Source organism: Dipodomys merriami, unplaced genomic scaffold (genome assembly GCF_024711535.1).
Source record: "Dipodomys merriami isolate MVZ:Mamm:240054 unplaced genomic scaffold, mDipMer1.0.p SCAF_121, whole genome shotgun sequence".
Classification (NCBI taxonomy): domain Eukaryota; kingdom Metazoa; phylum Chordata; class Mammalia; order Rodentia; family Heteromyidae; genus Dipodomys; species Dipodomys merriami.
The window spans coordinates 332,788-355,001 of NW_027202505.1; the positions used below are offsets into that span (position 1 = coordinate 332,788).

General features: G+C 42.1%; 1 protein-coding gene across 3 annotated transcripts in view; it reads right to left on the reverse strand.

Annotated features, from left to right (window-relative positions):
• LOC138823616 (nuclear autoantigenic sperm protein-like) overlaps positions 1 to 22,214 on the reverse strand; it is a 29,698-nt gene that overhangs the window by 1,625 nt on the left and 5,859 nt on the right. The window contains exons 2-13 of one of the 3 annotated variants that reach the window (XM_070017017.1): positions 20,773 to 20,820; positions 14,729 to 14,839; positions 13,623 to 13,703; positions 10,489 to 10,598; positions 8,828 to 9,826; positions 4,775 to 4,854; positions 4,115 to 4,200; positions 3,936 to 4,009; positions 1,779 to 1,967; positions 1,290 to 1,456; positions 311 to 367; positions 147 to 224 (exon numbers count right to left, since the gene is read on the reverse strand). In XM_070017017.1, the coding sequence (XP_069873118.1) occupies positions 147 to 224; positions 311 to 367; positions 1,290 to 1,456; positions 1,779 to 1,967; positions 3,936 to 4,009; positions 4,115 to 4,200; positions 4,775 to 4,854; positions 8,828 to 9,826; positions 10,489 to 10,598; positions 13,623 to 13,703; positions 14,729 to 14,839; positions 20,773 to 20,820 (2,080 nt within the window). The remainder of the gene's footprint in view (positions 1 to 146; positions 225 to 310; positions 368 to 1,289; positions 1,457 to 1,778; positions 1,968 to 3,935; positions 4,010 to 4,114; positions 4,201 to 4,774; positions 4,855 to 8,827; positions 9,827 to 10,488; positions 10,599 to 13,622; positions 13,704 to 14,728; positions 14,840 to 20,772; positions 20,821 to 22,214) is intronic. The other 2 variants (XM_070017019.1, XM_070017018.1) reach the window with 2 other exon arrangements.

Here is a 22,214-nt window from a genome sequence, read left to right on the forward strand (position 1 = left end):
GTGCTGAGGAATCAAACCCCGGGCCTCATGCATGCAAGACAAGCACTCTACCGCTGAGCCACCTTCCCAGCCCCGCCTGGTATATTTTTTGGAATTCCCCAACCCTGCTACAAGTTGGTGAAAGGGTTAGAAAAGACAAATTTTACCTTCTTTCTGACAAGGTGGGAAATATCAGTCACACAATTTGATGAGGAAGCACCATCAGCTGGTTTTCTACTGGCAATCTTGACAAGAAAAAAAAAAAGAACACTTTGTTAGCAGTGTATAACTTGTAAAACCACAGTGAGGTACAAAATACCTGAATACCTACCATAGAGACCGAAGAACTTCCTCCACTGGAAGTGAAACCTGAAGTAGAGCTTTCTACCTGTGAGAGATGACAACCTAAGTAAGATCCAGGAAGAATTCAAACCATACCATTTTATGATGAGTACCCATCACCTAAGCACCTGATTAAGGAATGAGATGCTAGTGGCCTCCATGAAGTAGCAAGGAATGGGCAGAGAATAATTTCCGCACCCATTCCCCTGCTTAGTGCTGGTCCTAGAGGTTGAATTCAGGGGCTAAGCACTGTCCCTGAGGTTCTTGTATGCAATGTTAGCAACTCTACCACCATTTGAACCAGTTCTACTTAGGGTGTTTTTGGCAGTTTATTGGAGGTAAGAGTCTCATAGACTTTTCTGCCTGGGTTGGCTTCTAACCGTGATCCTTAGGTCTCAGCCTGCTAAGGAGCTAGGCTTATAGGTGTAAGCCAAAAATGCCTGGATGGGAATACATATTTAACAACACCTACATGACAGCAAAGTAGGCAAAAATAAAGACCTGTAATTTAAAAGCTCACATTAGTCAGGTACTGGTGGCTCATGCTCCTAAGGAGGCTGATATCTGAGAATCGTGGTTCAGAAAGTCTCTGTGACTTTTTCCCAGCCCTTTGTGAGACTTTTATCTCCAATTCACCACCAGAAAGCTGGAAATGGTGCTGTGGTTCAAAATGGTAGATCACTCACTAGCCCTTGAGCAAAGGAGCTCAGGGACAGCATACAGGCCCCATCAAAAAAAAAAGCTCATATTAACCAGGTCAACCAAAACAGAAATGTCATGTAGTAACACATGCAAAAGAACGTAGAATTTAAATCTAAACAATCTGGCTCCAAAATAAATTCTCTAACTACTGTTCTACTGCTTGATAGGAACATTAACTTGAGCCTCATATTCTTATCACCAACTCTCCCTGGAAACCAAGTCACAATGAAAAGTCCCTAGCAAATGCAAGAAGAAACTAAACAAACCAGAGTAGCTTTCAGAGCCAATTCGGCTACATTCCCGCTACGCTGTGATTCCTTTGCATCTTCTATCTTCTCTCTAATTTCAGGTAGTAGTTCCTTCAGCTCCTCAATTTCTTTCTCATATTCAGTGAGTGATCCTTCAGCCTCCTTCATCTGCTCATTTAGGACAGCTACAAAGAATAGGCCATCAGTAACAATTATCACAAAAAGATCTTTTTTGTGTGTGTGGTGATCCTGGCTTTAACTCAGGGCCTGGGTGCTAGCAATTTCTTTACTACTTGAGCCACAGCTCTACTTCCAGCTTTTTGGTGGTTAACTGGAGAGAAGAGTCTCATGGACTTTCCTGCATGGCTAGCTTTGAACCATGATTCTACGATCTCAGTCTCCTGAGTGACAAGGATTATAAGAGTGAACCACTAGCACCTCCGCCATGGCCCCCCACCCTGCCCCCTTAACCTGGTCAATTACTGGATCAAAGAAGATACTGCTCACCCATTCTCTTCTCAATAACTTCAATAGATTTACTGAACTGTGCCACTGCCTCATCATATTGAGAGTTGTATCCATAGGCCAAGCCCAGCTGGTAATGAGTCTCTGCGAGGAGACGGTCGTGGGCCTCCAGATACTGTTCTTGCAGGTTTAAGCAAGCCTGGAACTCCTCCACAGCTTGAGTATAATTCTCTAATAAAGAAAGAACAACTTAGAATTTGACAGCATTAACAGAATTCCCAAAATTCAGACAGTCATCAGGAATGTACTCTTTTACACTTCATTTTGTTATCTATGGAACCCTTCACTGCACAGAAAGACAAAATATAAGAGAAGACAAAGCAGACAAAACACCTAAGCTAAACACCAGTGACTACTTGAAGTTGGGATAATTCCAATTCAAGACCAGCTGAAGCACACACATGAGATTTACTAGGTGGCCCTGGTGGTGCACACCTATCATCCCAGTTAGAACTGGAAGCCTAAGATAGGTGGACTGCTGTTCAGGCACTCACTTGGACAAGATCTCATCTCAAAAATAACCAATCAGCCGGGCGCTGATGGCTCACGCCTGTAATCCTAGCTACTCAGGAGGCTGAGATCTGAGGATCGAGGTTCAAAGACAGCCCGGGCAGGAAAGACCGTGAGACTCCTATCTCCAATAAACCACCAGAAAACTGGAAGTGGCGCCGTAGCTCAAGTGGTAGAGCGTAGAGCGCTTGCCTTGAGCTGAAGAGCTGAGGGACAGCGCTCAGGCCCAGAGTTCAAGCCCCATGACCGACAAAACAAACAAAAAAACCAATCAAGCTGGACACTGGTGACTCATGCCTGTAATCCTAGCTCTTCAGGAGGCTGAGATCTGAGGATCACGGTTGAAAGCCAGCCTGGGCAGGAAAGTCTTTAAGACTCTTATCTCCAATTAACCAACAGAAAACCAAAAGTGATAGAGCACTAGCCTTGAACTGAAGAGCTCAGGGACAGCACCAGGCCCAGAGTTCAAGCCCCGTGGGTGGGAGGGGGAACGGGGAACTCAAAGGAGATTACTTATCTAACAAGTCTGAGGCTATGAATTTAAACCATAGTACCACTAAAAGGGGGGAACCATTAAGGGTGGCTTAACAGCTGCTGGTGGCTCATATTACTGTGGAAGTTAAGATATGAGGATCATGGTTCAAAGGCAGCCTGGGCAGGAATGTCCACGAGACTCTTATCTCCAATTAACCACCAAAAAGCTGGAAATAGAGCTGTGTCTCTAAGTGGTAGAACACTAGGTCTCAAGCAGAAAACCTTACAGACAGAGCCCAGGCCCTGAGTTCAAGCATCATGACTGAACCCTCCCCCCAACCCCCAAAAAAAGGTGAGGGGCATGGTGCACGCTCAGATGTAGTTCAGTGATAGAGCCTGAGAGACCCTGGATCTGATCCTTAACACCTAAAACCCACTGAAACACTGTCCAAGTATCTTAAAGAAGATTGTTCAGAGCCAGGCACTAGTGGCTCATGCTTGTAATCCTAGCTACATAGAAGGCTGAGATCTGAGGATCCTGGTTCAAACCCAGTCCAGTCAAGGAAGTCTGTGAGACTCTTATCTCCAATAAGCCATGCAGAAAACCAGAAGTGGTGCTATGGCTCAAGTGGTAGAGTGCTAGCCTTGAGCTGAAGAGCTGAGGGACAGTGCCCAAGCCCAGAGTTCAAGCCCCATGACCAAACAAACAAACAAACCACGAGCCTCAGATCTCAACCTCCTCAGTAACTAGGATTACAGGCGTGAGCCACTGGCGCCTGGCTCTCTTATATTTTTAAACTTAGATCTTTCTGCTTAAGTCTTCTGAATGGCAGAAAATCGACTGTCTTTTTTTGAGGCTTGAACTCTGAGCCTGGGTGCTGTCCCTGAGCTCTTCAGCTCAAGGCTAGTACTCTACCACTTGAGCCACTTCCAGCCTTTTCTGTTTATGTGGCACTGAGGAATCAAACCCAGGGCTTCATGCATGCTAAGCAAGCACTCTACCACTGAGCCATATTCCTAGCCGTGACTGTATTTTTTAAAAACCAACTACTTATGACCAGTCAAGTTGGCTTATATAGAAATCTTATTAGAAGGGAGAATGAGGACATGAGGGAGGTTAAAGAGAGACAGACAGTACAATGAAAAATACATTACCAGATTCAACACTAACTTCTCCAAGTTTAAGGTGTGCCTGTGCAGCATAAAGTTGGGCTTCTTTTGTTTCTTGTCTAAAAGAAGGGAAGTTCATTAGAGAAACATCAACAGTATTAACTGCTTTTTCTAATTTCAACCACTGAACTCCCAATCATGTCCTAGGAGTACTCAAAGTTTACCTTTTAAAAATGATCTTTGCTAAATCCAGCATATCCCAGGCAAGCTCTAGGTTACCAATCTCTTCCTCTTCATTTTCTTGAAGAGACTAAAAAGGATAGCCAAAGCATTCATATTAAATTGAAGTAAAAGACAGACATTTTTAGAGTACAAATCTAAGTTTACTATGGATTTTTTTTTAAAAGGGCTGATTCAATTCAAAATTCAGGCTTGCACCTTAAAATCTACAGTATGGGTACTTATAATGTTAGTAAAATGAATAATGATATATATCCTGTTAGAATGAATGAGATACACTGGTCCATTCTAATCTGAATAAAGGATTTCTAAATAACCATGCCTGTAATCCTAGTTACTTGGGAGCTGAGGATAGGGTTCAAAGTTAGCCAAGGCAGAGAAGTCCATGAGACTCTTATCTCCAATAAACTACTCAGAAAAGGCTGGAAGTTGTCCTGTGGCTCAAGTGGTAGAGCACTAGCTTTCAGCAAAAGAGATTCTGGGACAGAGCTTCAGGACTGGAAAAGCAAAAGAAGTAGGTAGTGTTGAGGGGTATAACTCAAGTGGTAGAGTTCCTGCCTGAAAAGTATGATGCCACCTTAATTTCAAAGATCAGTACTGCTTCCCTGCTCACATGAAAACATACTGGATGAATAACAACTTACTTTGTTTTCAACAACAGATTCATTTGGTATTTCTTCAGACTTGTCGTTTTCTTTATCCTCCTCTTCTGAACCTTCAGTTTCTAGAAACAAAAATTTCTCAGTATTGAGACTATAACTAAGGGTATCTTCTGAGTAGTCAGAAACCGTTAAATATGTCATCCTACAGGCTAGATGCTAACCCAAGTCAGTTAACATATGATCTGAGTACAACAGTTTCTATTTATCTCAAGTCTAAACTGGACTTAAGTCTACATGTCAGACCTTCAGTAATTATAAAAGAGCACTTTCTTGTAAGTTAACCTGACATTCAGAATAAGACTGATTAGTTACTGTGCTTATTCACTGGGTAGAAGCTTCTACCTTTTCTGCCAAAACTAGCTAGAAAGATCTGTGCTATTTCTGGGTCTTACAATATTGGGAAAGGATCAAATTATTAATTAAATTATGCTACTCCAATCAGAACAAGAATGCTGAAGACCAGCTTTCTCTCAACCAGAAAAAGCACAGTCCTTACAAATTCTTACCAATGAGCATGTCAAAGATTCCAGCCAGCACTTCGAGTGAATAGTTACTTTCAACGATTCCATTCAAATTTGCAGCCCTATCAAAATTTTTTTTTTGGTCAGTCATAGGGCCTGAACACTGTCCCTCAGCTCTTCAGCTCAAGGCTAGTACTCTACAACTTGAGCCACACAGTGCCACTTCCGGCTTTTCTGCTTGTACGGTGCTGAGGAATCAAACCCAGGGCTTCATGCATGCAAGGCAAGCACTCTACCAATGAGCCACCTTCCCAGCCCAAGCTCTAGCCCTACCAAATTCTTGCTTCATGCCTACTATATAGCATCTATTTTGTCAAGATTTTTACCTTTTACTTCTGGTTATGTCAGTGGTTTTGAAATAAAGTCACCACACAGCTTTGCTCCTATAGGTAAAGTTCTCTAAGCTGGGACTGCATGAGGGCTTATTAATTCCCCAGTTTTTATCAGAACATCTTAAGAACACAGAAGTAAGTAGATCTATGTATTTCACAGAATATTCAAAACACCTCACCAAAAAATTAACTGAGAAGCTGGGTGCTGGTGGCTCAACGCCTGTAATCTTAGTTATTCAGGAGGCTAACCACTTGAGAATTGCAGTTCAAAGCCAGCCCAGGCAGGCAAGTCCATGAGACTAACTCCAATTAACCACCAGAAAAGCAGAAGTGGCACTGTGGCTCAAAGTAGTGCAAAGGAGCAAAGGAGCTCAGGGACAGTTCCAGGGTCTTGAGTTCAAACCCCACAAGTGACCACTAATATATATATATAAAATAATAAGAATAAAATAAATAAATAAAAAATGCCTGAAGTAATCAGGCACCAGTGGCTTCTTACCTCTAATCCTACCTACTTGGGTTGCCAAGATCGTGAGGACGGCGGATGGCAACTCTAGCTAAACCACACATAGAAGTATTCACCTCACTGGAAAGCTGGATATGGTAGTAGGTGCCTGACATCCCAGCTTGTGAGAATCCTAATATAGCCGATGTAGAATCATGTCTATAATCCTAGCTACTCAGGAAGCTGAGATCTGAGGATCACGATTCAAAGCCAGCCTGGGCAGGAAAGTCCATGACATTCCTATCTCCAATTAACCACCAGAAATCTGGAGCTCAGGGACAGCGCCCAGGCCTGGAGTTCAAGCCCCAACTGACACCCCTACCCCCCAAAAAAAAGCCAGGCGTCCATGGCTCATGCCTGTAACCCAAGCTACTCAGGAGGCTGAGATCTGAGGATGGCAGTGTTCAAAGGCAGCCCAGGCAGACTCCAATCTCATAGACTAGAGTCTGTGAGACTTCAATCTCCAATAAACCATTAGAAAACTAGAAGTAGGGCTGGGAAGGTGGCTCAGTGGTAGAGCGCTTGCCTTGCATGCTCGAAGCCCTGGGTTCGATTCCTCAGCACCACATAAGCAAAATGAAAAAAGCCGGAAGTGGTGCTGTGGCTCAAGTGGTAGAGCGCTAGCCTTGAGCTGAGAGACAGAACCCAGGCCCAGAGTTCACACACACACCAAAAAAAAAAAAAAGAGAAAGAAAAAAAAAGAAAGAAAACTGGAAGTGGTGCTGTGGCTCAAGCAGTAGAGCGCTCACCTTGAGCTTAAGAGCTGAGGGACAGCGCCCAGGCCGAGTTCAAGCCCCAAGACAGACCCCCCCCCCAAAAAAAGAAGAAACAGAAAAAAGAAAACTGGAAGTGGTGCTATGGTTCAAGTGGTAGAGCACTCGCCTTGAGCTGAAGGAAGAGTGCAAGGACAGCACCCAGGCCCAGAGTTCAAGCCCCAAGACGGACAAGACAAAAAAAAAAAATTAACCGGTGAATTTCATCTGGATTCAATATTTAAAAATGGGGTTTTATTGCTTTGTGACTGACGTGCAGAACTGGCAACTTACTCTACCTGAGCTAAGATCCCTGTGGACGCCACTGTCACACAAAGAGGAGTAAAGCACAAAAAAGTGGCTGGGCCCTACAGCCACAGCTGGTAACTCTTAATATTCTGTGTGTGTTCTCACTAGACTTGTTTGCTCATAGCTGATGCTCTATCATACCTCTACTCCCACATTTTGTTGGGAGACTGAATACTGCAGATTTTTATGCCTGCAAGGGCTTTGAAACGTGATTCAAGTTTACGGCATCCTGCATAACTAGGAGAAGCTCCCAGTTCCAGCCTCAGACACATTTATTAGCTAAGTGATTAGGGGAAGTTATTTAATCTTTCATTTCTTTATTTGAAAAATATGAGAAATTACACTCAAAAACAAGTATCTATCTGCCACATAACACTTTAAAATGCTACTTATAGGACTGGATATATGGCTCAATGGTACAATACTCAGCAGGTTTCAAGCCCTAGGTTGGATCCTAGCAATACAAGAGCAAAAGTAAAAAGACCTCAGTCTTTTTTAAAAAATGAAACTTTCAATTCTGTGTTTTATCCTTAGTCTTAAAGTGCAATAATGAAAGCCCAATGGTGCTGCCATTTAGTAATTTCACTTCTAGTTGTTTGTGTGCTGGCTGGAATGCAGAGACCTGCACATAGGCCAAAGTTCACCAGAATGTTGACGGGTCTTTAAATATCTGTAATTAAGGAAACTATTGAAGTAGTCTGGAAATTACATAGAACAAATTAGCTGAATAGACTAACAGTTATTAATGCTAGTATTAGATGAATCTTATATACAGTAGAATCCTTAACTGAGCACAACTCAAGTCAGACGTGCCAATTTAGAGGCTTATATGCAAAATACTATTAATTCAAATCATGATTAGATCAATGACATTACACACAAAGCACCTATGTTAGGACATTTTAAGTAATATTTAAAAAAATCAGTCTAGCAGCCAAAGCAAGCATGAAATGGGGAGGGGAGGAGGGAAGAACAGAATGAGGCCTAGTAGCTTAGCTAAATCTTTTCTTGTCTCTTTTGGAGAAAGGAGTTTGTTTCAAGTATTGTGAATAAGCCTCTAAACATCTCTAAAAGACTAATGTAGACAGGGTACCAAGGGTACCATGTTGGCCACCCTCATTGACATGGCATGACTGCTTAAGTGTATCAAATTCAGTGGATTCTACTGCACTGTTCTGCTTCCTAATGCAAGGAAACAGTGTGAACAGTAAATTTAAAAATCCAGAGGCATGCAAGTTAATATCCATTCAGCATTCTCTGCCAGCCTAGCCTATATTTCCCCACATATCCCACCAACCCTCTTGTCTACCTAAGTCCATCGCTTTATTGGCTAGAAGGATTCAAATTACAAATGTAACTAGCCAAGTTTCAGAAACCAGAGACATACTTTGCAGTTAGTAAAAGCATTAGTTTATAAGCCAGCTAAAGAAGTCTTGCTTTTAACTTGTCCAACTTATTCCAACCTTCTTCTTCAACTATCCCCCATTTTCATTTAACCCTTTCCTAAATCCATAGGCAGACGGAAAATCCTGAATGGAAAACTGACTTTGTCCATGATTAGTTAGTCAATTCCAGAATATACTCCACCCACTGCAACTCTTGAATGTCCCGGTTACCTTCACCCTCTTTCATCTGTTCTTCGCTCTCTTCTGCCTCTTCATTAGCAGCTATCTTAATTTTGTCTTCAGATGCTGTCTCAGCAGCCCTCTGGGCTACCTTGGTCTCAACCCCATCTCCAGCTGCCTCTGACTCTTCTACAGGCAGCTTAGTTTCCTCCTGGCTTAGAGCAAGTTCTCCCCTGACTTCCTGTAGACCTGAGCCATCTTTTGTGCCTGTCAGCCTTTCTGCACAAGTCTGTGGTTCAATAGGAGTCTCAACTGAAGCTGACAGTCCATTGACTGTACCATCCTGAGAGCAAGCTGTGGTCTCCTGCCCTGGCTTCTCAGAGACTTCTGATCCGGCCTCTGCAGCCTTTGTTGTCACCACGGGTGACTCTTCAACAGAAGGCATTTCTTGCCCTCCCTCTTCCTCAAAACCAGCCTTTCCTGGTTCATTTTTAGAGGCAGCTACCTGTTCCTCTGCTTCATCCCCACCCATATCAACTGGCTTGACTGTTGGGTCTACAGGCTGTTCTTCCACCTCCACTGCAGTGCTTTGCTTTTCTAGAGTCCCAATAGGCTGCTCTTCTGAAGATTCTTTTGGCTTTTCCTCTATGCTAACAATTACCTCTCCCTGCTTCTCCTGACCTCCTTTTTCTCTGTACTCTTCATTTTGGACATCAGTTCCAGAAACTGATTTTCCTTCCTCAGCATCTGGCATTTCCTGTTCTGGCTTCCCAAAAGTGACCTCAGCTTCATTCCGTCCTTCTGGTGCTGTCGCTCCTTTTGCCTCATCAGAGTTTTCAGTTAAATCATTCGAAGTCGATTCAACTTTTTCCTGTAGCTTCTCTGTAGGCTCACTTACATCCATATCTTCTCTTCCACCCTTCTGCACTTCACTCTCCTGTTCTGTATCAATTTCAGGCTTTGACAGAGAATTGCCTTCTGTTTTTTTGGCTTCTTCCTTTTCTCCCATGGCGTCATAAACCTGTTCTCTCAACTCGTCCCTTGCTTCCTCTACATGGTTAAGGAACATGAAGCATAAACATGTCTTCGAGTTTAACAATTATAGTAATAATGAAACTAAAAATACATTCTCTTTAAATCCTCAAATGGCCTGGTTTTAAGTAAACAACTTAAAATCTACCTGTCCCCCGAGACAAGCAAAGAGTCTCAGCTAGCAGATCAAGTTTTTCCAAAAGAAACCTAAGCTGCTTCAACCAGGTAACTGTACTGAGCATTCTGATTACCAGTTAGGTTAACAGATGCCAAGTTTTTTGTTATCCTCCCTATCTGATTTATAAAACTCTAGCAATCAAACTCAACTTAGAAACAATATTATTTTCTTAGACACAAGAATATGTAATAGGCTTCCAGAGTCATTATTATTAAAACAACTTGAGTTATATAAATTGTTTAAAAGTTCGTATCAGAATTAAAAAACAATTGTCTTAATGTTTAAAGTACCAACTTAAATAACCAGTTTTTAAAATTTAGTTGTCCTCTTACAGAAGCCTGCTACCCCCGCTATAGTCTCTAATAGATGTAAGCATCAGCACAAGCATCTTAGGAATAACCAGCCAAGCCAGGGCAAGCATACCCCAATATATTTATTGATCACTGTATAAAAGAAATATATGATGTCGCATCTCTATAATGTAAAATACAATTTCACATACCATCTACGTTATCATTATTTTCCACCAGAGATTCATCCTCTATTTTTTCTCCTTCTTCCTCTTCTACATGCACACCTTCTAAGGCATTTCCCAGCACACCATTTTCCAACCTAGGAGAATAAGAGAAAGCAAAAACAAGACCCTAATGATGTATTCTAAGAAAGGACAATAGAATAATAGTCCAGTAGCTTGGCACCAGTAGCTTACACCTGTAATACCATCTACTCAGGAGGCTTAGATTGGAGGATCATGGTTTAAAGCCAGCCCAGGCAGGAAAGTCTATGAGACTCTTATCTCCAATAAACCACCAGAAAACCAGAAGCAGCCTTGTGGCTCAAGTGGTAGGGCACTTGCCTTGAACTGAAGAGCTGAGGGACAGTGCCCAGGCCCAGAGTTCAAGCCCCTTGACTGACAAAAAATAAAATAAAGTCAAGCAATGGAAATATACATCAACATACTTGTGAAATAAAATGATAAAAACTTGTGAATTAAAGGTAGTCAGGAGCTAGAGGCTTATGCCTGTAACCCTAGCCACAAGAGGCTAAGATCTGAGAATCAATTTCAAAGCCAGCCCAGGCTACTTCCTATAAGACTCTTATCTCCAATTAGCAACAACCAGAAAACTCAAAGGGGAGCTGTGGTTCAAAGCAGTGAAGTGCTAGCCTTGAGTGAAAGAGCTCAGAGACAGCATGAAGGCTGAGTTTAAGCCCCTAGCCAACAACAACCAGAAAGGGAAAAAAAATTACAGAAGGGCTGGGAAGGTGGCTCAGTGGTAGAGCGCTTGCCTTGCACGCATGAGGCCCTGGGTTCGATTCCTCAGCACCACATAAGCAAAACAGAAAAAAAAAAAAGCCGGAAGTGGCGCTGTGGCTCAAGTGGTAGAGCGCTAGCCTTGAGCTGAAGAGCTGAGGGACAGCGCCCAGGCCCAGAGTTCAGGCCCCACTACTGGACCAAAAAAAAAAAAAAAATTACAGAAATAAAAGCTACAAGGCCAAAAGAAATGTGCGTAGCACTCATCCAGCCACTAATAAATGAATGCTACAAGAGTAGAAACTTGGAAGTGGCGCTGTGGCTCAAATGGTAGAGTGCTCGCCTTGAGCTGAAGAGCTGAGGGACAGCGCCCAGGCCCCAGAGTTCAAGCCCCACAACCGACCAAAAAAAAAAAAAAAAAAAAAGAGTAGAAACTTGCCTGTAATTCTAGTTAGGAGGCTAAGATTGGGTTAGGGAAAGTCAATGAGACAAAAGCTTAGGGACAGAGCTGAGTCCCTGAGTTCAAGCCCCAAGAACAGTGCGCATTCGGTGCACATACCCAGACACACGAGTAGAACCTGAAGAGAAATAAGACTAAATAGATGACAAATTTGCATATTTATTAATATTTATCCTTGTTGATAAATTCTGGTGGATATTTCCAAAGAATTGTGCAATAAGACAACTACTTATCTTACTAGTTATTTTCAGTTGCTACCTATTTCCAAATGCCCGCCATCCAATCCTTGTTCAGTGACTTTATTTGCTGATATTAGGGTTTCAACCCAGGGCCTAATATATACCAAACCATGCATTCTACCAAATAGCTACATCATTAACCCTTAACCCATTAATTATTGTCCTTGATTATCTTTTTTTTTTTTTTTTTTTTTTTTTTTTTTTTTTTTTTTTGTCGGTCATGGGGCTTGAACTCTGGGCTTGGGCGCTGTCCCTCAGCTCTTCAGCTCAAGGTGAGCGCTCTACCACTTGAGCTACAGCGCCACTTCCGGTTTTCTAGTGGTTTATTGGAGATAGGAGTCTCACGGTCTTTCCTGCCCGGGCTGGCTTTGAACCGCGATTCTCAGATCTCAGCCTCCTGAGTAGCTAGGATTACAGGCGTGAGCCACCGGCGCCCGGCTCTGTCCTTGATTATCTTTTGTCATGGGGCTTGAACTCAAGCTCTGGGTGTTGTACCTGAGCTCTTTTGCTCAAGGCTAGCAGTCTACACTTGACCTACAGCACCACTTTCAGGTTTTTCTGAGTAATTTATTCAAGTCTCATGAACTTTTTCTTTCTTTCTTTTTTTTTTTTTGGGGTCCGGTTGTGAGGCCTAAACTCTGGGCCTGGGCGCTGTCCCTTAGCTCTTCAGCTCAAGGCTAGCGCTCTACCACTTGAGCCACAGTGCCACTTCCAGCTTTTTTTCTTTTTGTTTATATGGTGCTGAGGAATTGAACCCAGGGCCTCAGGCTTGCAAGGCAAGTGCTCTACCACTGAGCCACCTTCCCAGCCCCTCATGAACTTTTTCTTGCCTGGGCTGTGATCCTCAGATCTCAGCCTCCTGAGTAGTGAGCCACAGGGCTGCCGATTAGCCCTTTTTTCTAACAGGATATCACTATAAATGTGAGGCTTGTCCCCCAACACTTCCATACTCTTGACTCAGACTGCCATGTGCAGGTTGAAGTTCATCTCTCTATATTGAGCTTTTATCAATTATCGACTATTTACTACTGAAAAAAACTTGGCTTTTAATAAATCCTAAAATCAAAACATACTTTGCTTCTTTGCATCAAAAGCTATTCACAACTTGCATTAATATTTCCTGTTCTTTTCCAAACCTACTAATTCTTAACTCATATAAAACCTGAAAGGTCCTTTTTTCTTCTTTTCTTTTTTTTGCCAGTCCTGGGCCTGAACTCAGAATATGGGCACTCTCCCTGAGCTTCATTTTCCTAAAGGCTAGCTTTCTACCACTTGAGCCACAGCACTCCAGCCTTTTTCTGTGGTACTGAGGAATTGAACCCAGGGCTTCATGCATAGGTAAGCAATGTACCACTAAGCCACATGCCCAAGTCCCCACAAACCCCAATTTTAAAATAAAAACATGTAAAAATAAAATATTCTACTCTCAAGCCAGGTGCCTAGTGGCTCATGCCAGTAATCCTAGCTATTCAGGAGGCTCATGGTTCAAAGCCAGCCTGGGGCAGGAAAGTCTATGAGTTATATCTCCAATTAACCAATAGAAAACCAGAAGTGGCACTGTGGTTCAAGTGGTAGAGTACTCGCCTTGCTGAAGAGCTTAGGGACAGCCCACAGGCCCAGAGTTCAAGTCCACGACTGACCAAAAAAGAAAAAATTCTATGCATACATTCAAGGTAGAGACATACCTGGCCAACTCCAAAAGTGATTTCCCATAGAAAAAGAAAGCTTCTCCACACTCATTAGCTGTTTCTCCATACTTCTTACCTCTAAAAAGAGAAAATATATCTAAACATAATTAAATGCACATTAACAACTCATGAAGTAATGTCAAACATCCTCCAATTTGCTAGATATAGTTAAATATATATTACTAAGTTAGTTCCTAGCTACACAGAAGGCTGAGGAACATGGTTTGAAGCTAGCCCAGGTTGGAAAGTCTGTGAGACTTACTTGTTTTGGTCAGTAGTGGGGCCTGAACTCTGGGGCTGTGCTCTTGAGCTCAAGGCTAGCACTCTACCACTTGAGCCACAGCGCCATTTCTGTCTTTTTTCTGCTTATGTGGTGCTGAGGAATCGAACCCAGGGCCTCATGCATGTGAGCCAAACACTCTTCCACTGAGCCACCTTCCCAGTCCCTTCCATGAGACTCTTATCTCGAAGAAACTTACAATAAAACTAAAAGTGGAGCTGTGGCTCAAGTGGTAAAGCACTAGCCTTGAGCAAAAAAGGCCTAAATTCAAGCCTCAGGACCAACAACAGCAAAACAAAAACAAACAAAACCCACAAATCTTTGGAGCCAGACTAAGTTGATGAAACCTGTAAAGCATAACTTAACTCTTGCTTGTTGTGCAACTTAGATTAATAAACTAACTTCAGTGCCTTAGTTTTCTTATCTGTATTTTTAATGTAATTTTTATTGTTATTATAAAGGAGTTATGGTTACATAAGTCAAATGAACAGTACATTTGGGCGGGGGTGGGGTAATAGTTGTGGAGGTGGGAGGAAAGGGATGGTAGGGGGAAAACAAAGGAGGAGGCAACAATTCTCAATAGGAAATATACTCATTACCTTGCTCATGTAACTGTAACCCCCCTCAGTACAGCATTTTTACAATAAAAAACATACCAAAAAAAAAAAAAAAGTACATTTCTCTTTGGACAATGTCATTCCTTCTCTCACTTTCTCTCTCCCATCCCACCTACAAGTTGTATAGTTCATTATTCACACAGTATCTAGTGAGCACCACCACTGCATTTATCTATCCTTGGTCCCCCTTAATATACAATACTTACAGAAGACTAGCTGCTTCCTGGAATGCATTGACAGCTGCTGGAATATCCCCCATCACTAGGTGTTTCTGTCCTAATCCCAATAATTTCTTAGCTTCGCAATCCACATCCACACTGCAAGAAAAAAGATTGTATTTTCATCATACATGTTAAACATACACTACATTTAGTCTATAATATTTCCATTTTAGACTACTTTTCTAGTCTATTAAGACTAAACTCACATACCATCACAAAATCCAAAGAAATCTCAAAGGTAACATTCTGAAAGGCTTTACTACAAGATTTCTTAGTTTATTTGCTCCATAGACTTATAATACATGTGCTAATTAGACAATGGTTTATAAATTCATAAACTGGGCAATCAAAACCAAATAGCAAGTGGATTATGAATGCAGCTGAAGGCATTCAGGTCAGCACATAGATCACATGCCTACAAAGGGCAATGCAAAGAAATACTTCAGTAAGCACAGTAAGACACAGTGATCTCCAGATGAATACAATGTGGTAATGGCATAAAGAAAAGCAAACTAGGACAATAAATCCACATATATTTGGCTAAAACTTTGACAACTAATTCAATAAGGATAAAATTTGTATTAAATGGTGATGCAATAAACAACTACCCAGGGAATGTGGCTTAGTGGTAGAGTGCTTGCCTAGCATGCTTGAAGTCATGGGTTCAATTTCTCAGTACCATATCAACAGAAAAGGCCAGAAGTAGCACATTGCTAACCCTGAGTTCAAGCCCCACGACTGGCAAAAACTATCCACATAGTGAACTAAAATCCTTATCAATTATTTTATTATAAACATGAACTTGTGCTGGGCACTGGTGGCTCACATCTGTAATCCTAGCTATGTAGGAAGCTGAGATCTGAGGATTATTGGTTCAAAGCTAGCCCAGGTGGGAAAGGACATGAGATACTGCTCATCTCACAGACTTTCCTGCCCAGGCTGGCTTTTTGAACCGCGATCCTCAGAGATCCTGCGTAGCTAGGATTACAGGTATGAGCCACTGGTGCTGGGCTTGAGTGTCTTATACCCAATTAGCCACCAAAAACCAGAAGTGGTACTGTGGCTCAAGTGGTAGAATGCTAGCCTTGAATAAAAGAACTTAAGAGACAGTGACCAGGCCTACATTTCAATATCCAGGACAGGCAAAAAAAAAAAAAAAAATGACTAAGGGCATGGTTCAATAGTGGAATGTATGCCTAAAAAGCACAAGGCTCTGAATTCAAACCTCAGCATCACTAGAATGAATAAACAATTCACCAAATTGGGGTTAAACACAGGGACTTGCAGTTACTACGCAGATTTTCTATGTCTGATCCAGGCGTCCAGCCCTTTTATGTACTGTTATTTTGATAGGGTCTTGCTCTTCTTTGCTTGGAAATGCATTTGAACATACTGTTCTATACTTCCTAGAACTGGAGCTTTTGGTTCACATGATAGAGTGTGAGCTGTGAGCAGAAAAGCCAAATAAGAGTGAGAGGCCCTGAATTCAAGGCCCAATAACCAACATTTTTTTAAAAAGGCGCGCGGGGGGGGGGGGGGGGTGCACATCAGGCGCCAGTGGCTCACATCTATAATCCTAGCTACTTAGGAGGCTAAGATCTAAGGATCGCAGTTCAAAGCCAGCCAAGGTAGGAAAGTCTGTGAGACTGTGGCACTGTGGGTCAAGTGGGAGAGCTCGCTTTGAGCAGAAGAGCTGAGGAACAGCATCCAGGCCCAGAGTTAAAAACCCACGACCAACCAAAAAACAAAACAGGGAGAGGGATAGAAATGTGGCTTAGTGGTATAGCAATTGCCTAGCATGCATGAAGCCCTGGGTTCAATTCCTTAGTACCACTTAACAGAAAAAGCCAGAAGTGGTAGAGCACTAGCCTTGAGCACAGAAAGGCTCAGGGACAGAGCCCAGGCTCTGAGTTGAAGCCTCAGGACTGGCAAAAAAAAGAAAAGAAAAGATATATACCAGGGGCTGCGAAGGTGGCTCAGTGGTAGAGCACTTGCCTTGCACGCATGAGGCCCTGGGTTCCTCAGCACCACATAAGCAAAAAGAAAAAAGCCAGAAGTGGCGCTGTGGCTCAAGTGGTAGAGTGCTAGCCTTGAGCTGAAGAGCTGAGGGACAGTGCCCAAGCCCAGAGTTCAGGCTCCACGACTGGACCCCCCCCCCAAAAAAAAGTGTATACCAAAAGTATAAACCAAATGATATTATCTAAATAAAATTACACAAACTGTAAAGTCATCCACAATAACAAACAGAAAGCTTAGTAGTTGCCTAGGGAGGGTAGAATATACAAAGTAGTACAGGAAACAATAAGGCGAATATGTTCTTTTTGGTTGGAATGATTTATAGGTATTCACATATATAATCTCACAACTCATTAAACTGGTCACTGTTAAGTTATGTATATCTTCTATGTTAATTTAGTTTAATAGCTGCTAAAAGGAAAAAAGTGAAATAAAACCAGGTACCAATGGTTCATGCATGTAATCTTAGCTACTCAGGAGGCTGAGACCCTAAAAATCTGTTTAAATTCAGCCTAGGCAGAAATAAATCCTTGAGATGCTGTTTCCCAAAAAAACTAGCAAAAAGTTAAGTCTGCGCAACTCTGAGGCGTTTGAAGACTCCTCAAAAAATAAAACATAAAACTACGCTATGATCCAGCACTACCACTCTTGGTCAGAATAGGGTAAAGACACTTGCACATCCATGTTCACTGCTGTACTATTCACAGTAGCCAAGTCATGAAAACAGCCCAGATGCTCAACAATAGATGAGTAGATCAAGAAAATGTGATGTACAAACACACTGGACTGTTATTCATCCATCAGAAAGTCATTTGATGGACCTAGAAAAAAAATAAGCCAAGCTCAGAGAAGCAAACACTGTTTACTCTCATATGTGGAAACTCCATTTAAAATACAACTAAACATAGTAACTTCTACAGTTCTTATATATTCACAGACTAATTAAAGGAGGTGTGAGAAAAACATCTTTTCTATTGAAGCAGATTGCTTCCTTTCTGTCAATCTTGTAAGAATTTTTTTTCTGAAAAGGTCTTGCTTTGGCAAGGTGACTTGGCCCTTGTTGATTATATTTTAGTTATATCCTTTTCCTGCTATACTTTAAGGAAGACATCCTGTTAGAAGTTCCTTGAATTTAGTTATATCCTGTTAACTAAACCACATCCTTCTCCAGATTGTGAACCTGAGGCTCAGCTAATCTAAACAGAGGGGCAGGGCCTGCTGGATTAGGAATTAAAAAGCGAACAGCTTGCCTACAGTGTGCTTGCCTGCCAGATTATTAGCTGATGGCAGTACTCTTCTGCAGAAGTAAACTTTACTCGTTCCTTTAAGAGTTGGTAAACATGATTCCCCAACATCCAAAGCATTTCTTTTTTCTCTTTTGCTGGTACTCTGACTTGAACTCAGAACTTGGGCTCTGGCTCTTAAGCCTCTGTGCTCAAGTCTAGCACTCTGCCACTTAAACCACAGTGCCACTTCTGGCCTTTCCTGTTTATGTGGTACTGAGAGGAATCAAAGGCAGGGCTTCATGCATGCTACGCAAGCACTCTACCACTAGGCCATGTTCCTAGTCCCCAGAGCATTTTTAACACAGGCATACAAAGGGGAGGAATCCAAAGGCATAATTCCTCTGAAAAACTAAAGTACCCCTTCTTTCCTCCTGTTCCTGGGGTTTGAATTCAGGGCCCAAAAGCTGTACCTGAGCTTTTGTGCTCAAGGCTAGTAGTGCTCTACTATTTGAGCCACAGCTCTACTTCTAGCTTTTTGTGGTTAATTGGAGGTAGAGTCTCAGAGACTTTCCTACTGGTCTGGTTTGAAACTATGATCCTAAAATAACAAGAGCTATCTGTCCCTGATCTAACGCACTATCAAAGTTATTCCAAGAAATAGCAGGGACAAAGTAGGGGAGAACTGAAGAGGTGAAAATGCCAAGCAACTTACAAATGAGAGAGAGGGAGTGGGGTAACAAGTCAGACAAGAAATGTACTCACTACTTTACGTAACTGTAACTCCTCTGTACATCACCTTGGCAATTTATATATAAAAAAAATTTTAGTGGGTAGGGATGAAGGGGCAAACTGGGAGAAAGTAAAGTTAGAGATGATGTTGTTCAAATGTATAAATGTTCATTGCACTCATTACCTGACTTAGGAAATGGCAGCCCTAAGAGGGTGCCAGTGATTCACGCCTGTAATCCTAGCTACTCAGGAGGCTGAGATCGGAAGATCTCGGTTCCAAGCCAACCCAGGGAGGAAAGTCTGTGAAATTCTTATCTCCAATTAACCACCAGAAAACTGGAATGGTGTTGTGGCTCAAGTGGTAGAGCTCAGGAACAGTGCACCATGACCAGAGGGGGGGGAAAAGAAAAAAAAAAAAAAAAGGTAGCTCTTTATAGAACACATGAATAGTAACAGCAAAATTACTTAAGCCAGCCAGCCAAAATTAAGACCCCCAAGTTCAAACCCTAGAATACCTTAGAAAAATCAAACAAGAAGGAAGGAGGATAGCAAGTAGTTTTCAAAAGAAAAAAAAAAAAAAAAAAACTAAGCTAGGTGCCAGTGGCTCATGTCTGTAATCTTAGCTACTGAGAATCAAAGTTTGGAGCCAGCCCAGACAGACAAATTTTATGAGACCCTACATTCTAAACAGCAAAATGCCAAAAGTAAAAGTTTGAGGCCCTGGGTTTGATTCCTCAGCACCACATAAGCAAAAAGAAAAAAAAAAAAAAAAAAAAAGCTGGAAGTGGCACTGTGGCTTAAGTGGTAGAGCACTAGCCTTGAACTGAAGAGCTGAGGGACAGCGCCCAAGCCCAGAGTTCAGGCGTCATGACAGGACCCCAAAGAGTTTGAGTCAACCGGTAGAATGTCAGCTAGAAGAAAAGAATGTGTAGCCGGGTGCTGGTGGCTCACGCCTGTAATCCTAGCCATCAAAAAAAAAAAAAAAAAAAAAATCTAGCCACTCAGGAGGCTGAGATCTGAGGATCGCGGTTCAAAATCATGGGGCCTGAACTCTGGGCCTGGGCACTGTCCCTCAGCTCTTCAGCTCAAAGTTAGCACTCTACCACGTGAGCCACAGCGCCACTTCTGGTTTTTTTTTCTGCTTATGTGGTGCTGAGGAATCGAACCCAGGGCCTCAAGCATGCAAGGCAAGCCCTCTACCACTGAGCCACCTTCCCAGCCACTCAAAAACCAGAAGTGGTGCTGTGGCTCCAGGCCCAGAGTTCAAGCCCCATGACCGACCCCCCCAAAAAAATGTGAGGCCAAATCCAAACGCTAAAACAAGAAAAAAATAAATACTTTTTAATTCTTAGTTCAACAGTCACACAAGTGCTTTTCCTAGAACCAACTATTATATCTATTTCCATATGCTGAAGGATTTTATCTATCTACTATCAACTACTATCTACTATCTATCATCTACTATCAAGAAGCCAAGGACTTAGATTTAGTAGTAGTAGGACTAGCTCCATTATGGGTATTCTTCCTAAATAAAAAACCTGCTAGTGTAGATGTCACTGCTTTCACAGTATAGTGTCAATAGTTAAACAAAAGTCTTAGCCAGGCGTCGGTGGCTCACGCCTGTAATCCTAGCTACTGAGGAGGCTGAGATCCGAGGATCACGGTTCAAAGCCAGCCCGGGCATGAAAGTCCGTGAGACTCTTATCTCCAAAAAAAACACTAGAAAACCGGAAGTGGAGCTGTGGCTCAAGTGGTAGAGCACTCGCCTTGAGCAGAAGAGCTGAGGGACAGTGCCCAAGCCCAGAGTTCAAGCCCCATGACTGACCAAAAAAAAGTCTTGTTTTTATGAAAATGATCTTAATGATTCCTTAAAAGAGGATGTTACCCTAGCACATACAAAAATCTTTTGAGGAGCAAAAGGCATAAGCTCAATGGCAAGAGTGAGGCCATGGATTCAATCCACAGTGAAATAAATATATACACAAACTGACTTTGAAGTTATGATGCTTAGTTTATATTCCAGATACGAATCTAATAGTACCATGCAAATAACCTTACCTTTCCACTCTATCTGCAGAGGTAGAAGGAGCAGGAGCATCTTCAATTCTATAATTGAAAAAGTAAAAATAGAGGCGATTTTAAGCCTGGAAATTCAGAAAAATATAAATAAAAAGCCATCACTTCTTAAGCTATCAACAGGAACCAAGTATTATGGATTCCATACATTACTATTCAACGCCTACTCATTCTACTATCTAGAGTTTAAATACTCAGCAACTTCACAGCTAGACACAAAGACCAGGTACAACTTAAGAGGCCAAGTGCAATGCATTCAGTTGTTGTCAAGCAGACCAAACCTAGAAAGGCCTTGGATTGCTATTTATACAAATATTCAAGATCTTTTTGTGACAGTTCTTTCCAAGGATCTACTACATTCCTATCCCTGACATTTATTGAACTATTCTGACCAAATGGTATTATCACATAGCTTCTCAAACCACTGTAGTGAAAAACTAGCTTTTAAATTTTTCTCATTTGAGTTTTTGTAAAATGTAAGTATCAAGGTAATGTTCAAATTGCCTTATTTCCAAATATTTAATCCTAAAGTTTTGTTTAGTTCCTTATATACCAGTAACTAATTGCTCAAAAACTGACACTACTTTATCAGCCACACTGTGGTAGTAATAAAGATTCAAATAGTTTTTGTGCCAAAGTAATGCTGTATACACATACTACAACATTCAGGCAACACTAGCAGCAAGAATACACCAACAGCCACATATGTGGCTCACATATGTAGTTCTAGCTACTTCAATTACATGTGAGCCACTAGCTGTTGGTGTATTCTTCCTACTCCATAGGCTGAGAAAGTGAAAGCCATAGTTTAAAGCCAGCCTTGGTAAACAAACACAAGACTTCAAGTAACTAGCAGGAAGATAAAACGAACACTAACATGCACCTGTACATGCACACGAACATGCATGCACACTCAAACATATAGAAATTCCACAAATGTTTTATATCTAAAAGAAGGTGAAGGGCTGGGAAGGTTGCTCGGGGTAGAGCGCTTGCCTTGCATGCCTGAGGCCCTGGGTTCAATTCCTCAGCACCACATACACAGAAAAGGTCGGAAGTGGCACTGTGGCTCAAGTGGTAGAACGCTAGCCATGAGGTGAAGAGCTGAGGGACAGCGCCCAGGCCCAGAGTTCAGGCCCATGACCGGACCCCCCCCCCAAAAAAAATAGTCTAGCAGGGTGCTAGTGGTTCATGTCTGTAATCCTAGCTACTCAGGAGGCTATATAATCTAAGGATAGCAGCTTGAAACTATCCTGGGCAGAAAAGTCCCTGTGAAACTCTGATCTCCAATTAACCACTCAAAAACTGGAAGTGGAGCTATGGCTCAAAGTGATAGAGTACTAACTGCACAAAAAAGCTCAGAGACAGGGTCTAGGCCAAGTTCAACCCCCACAACCATTATATATATAAAAGAAGTGAAGTAC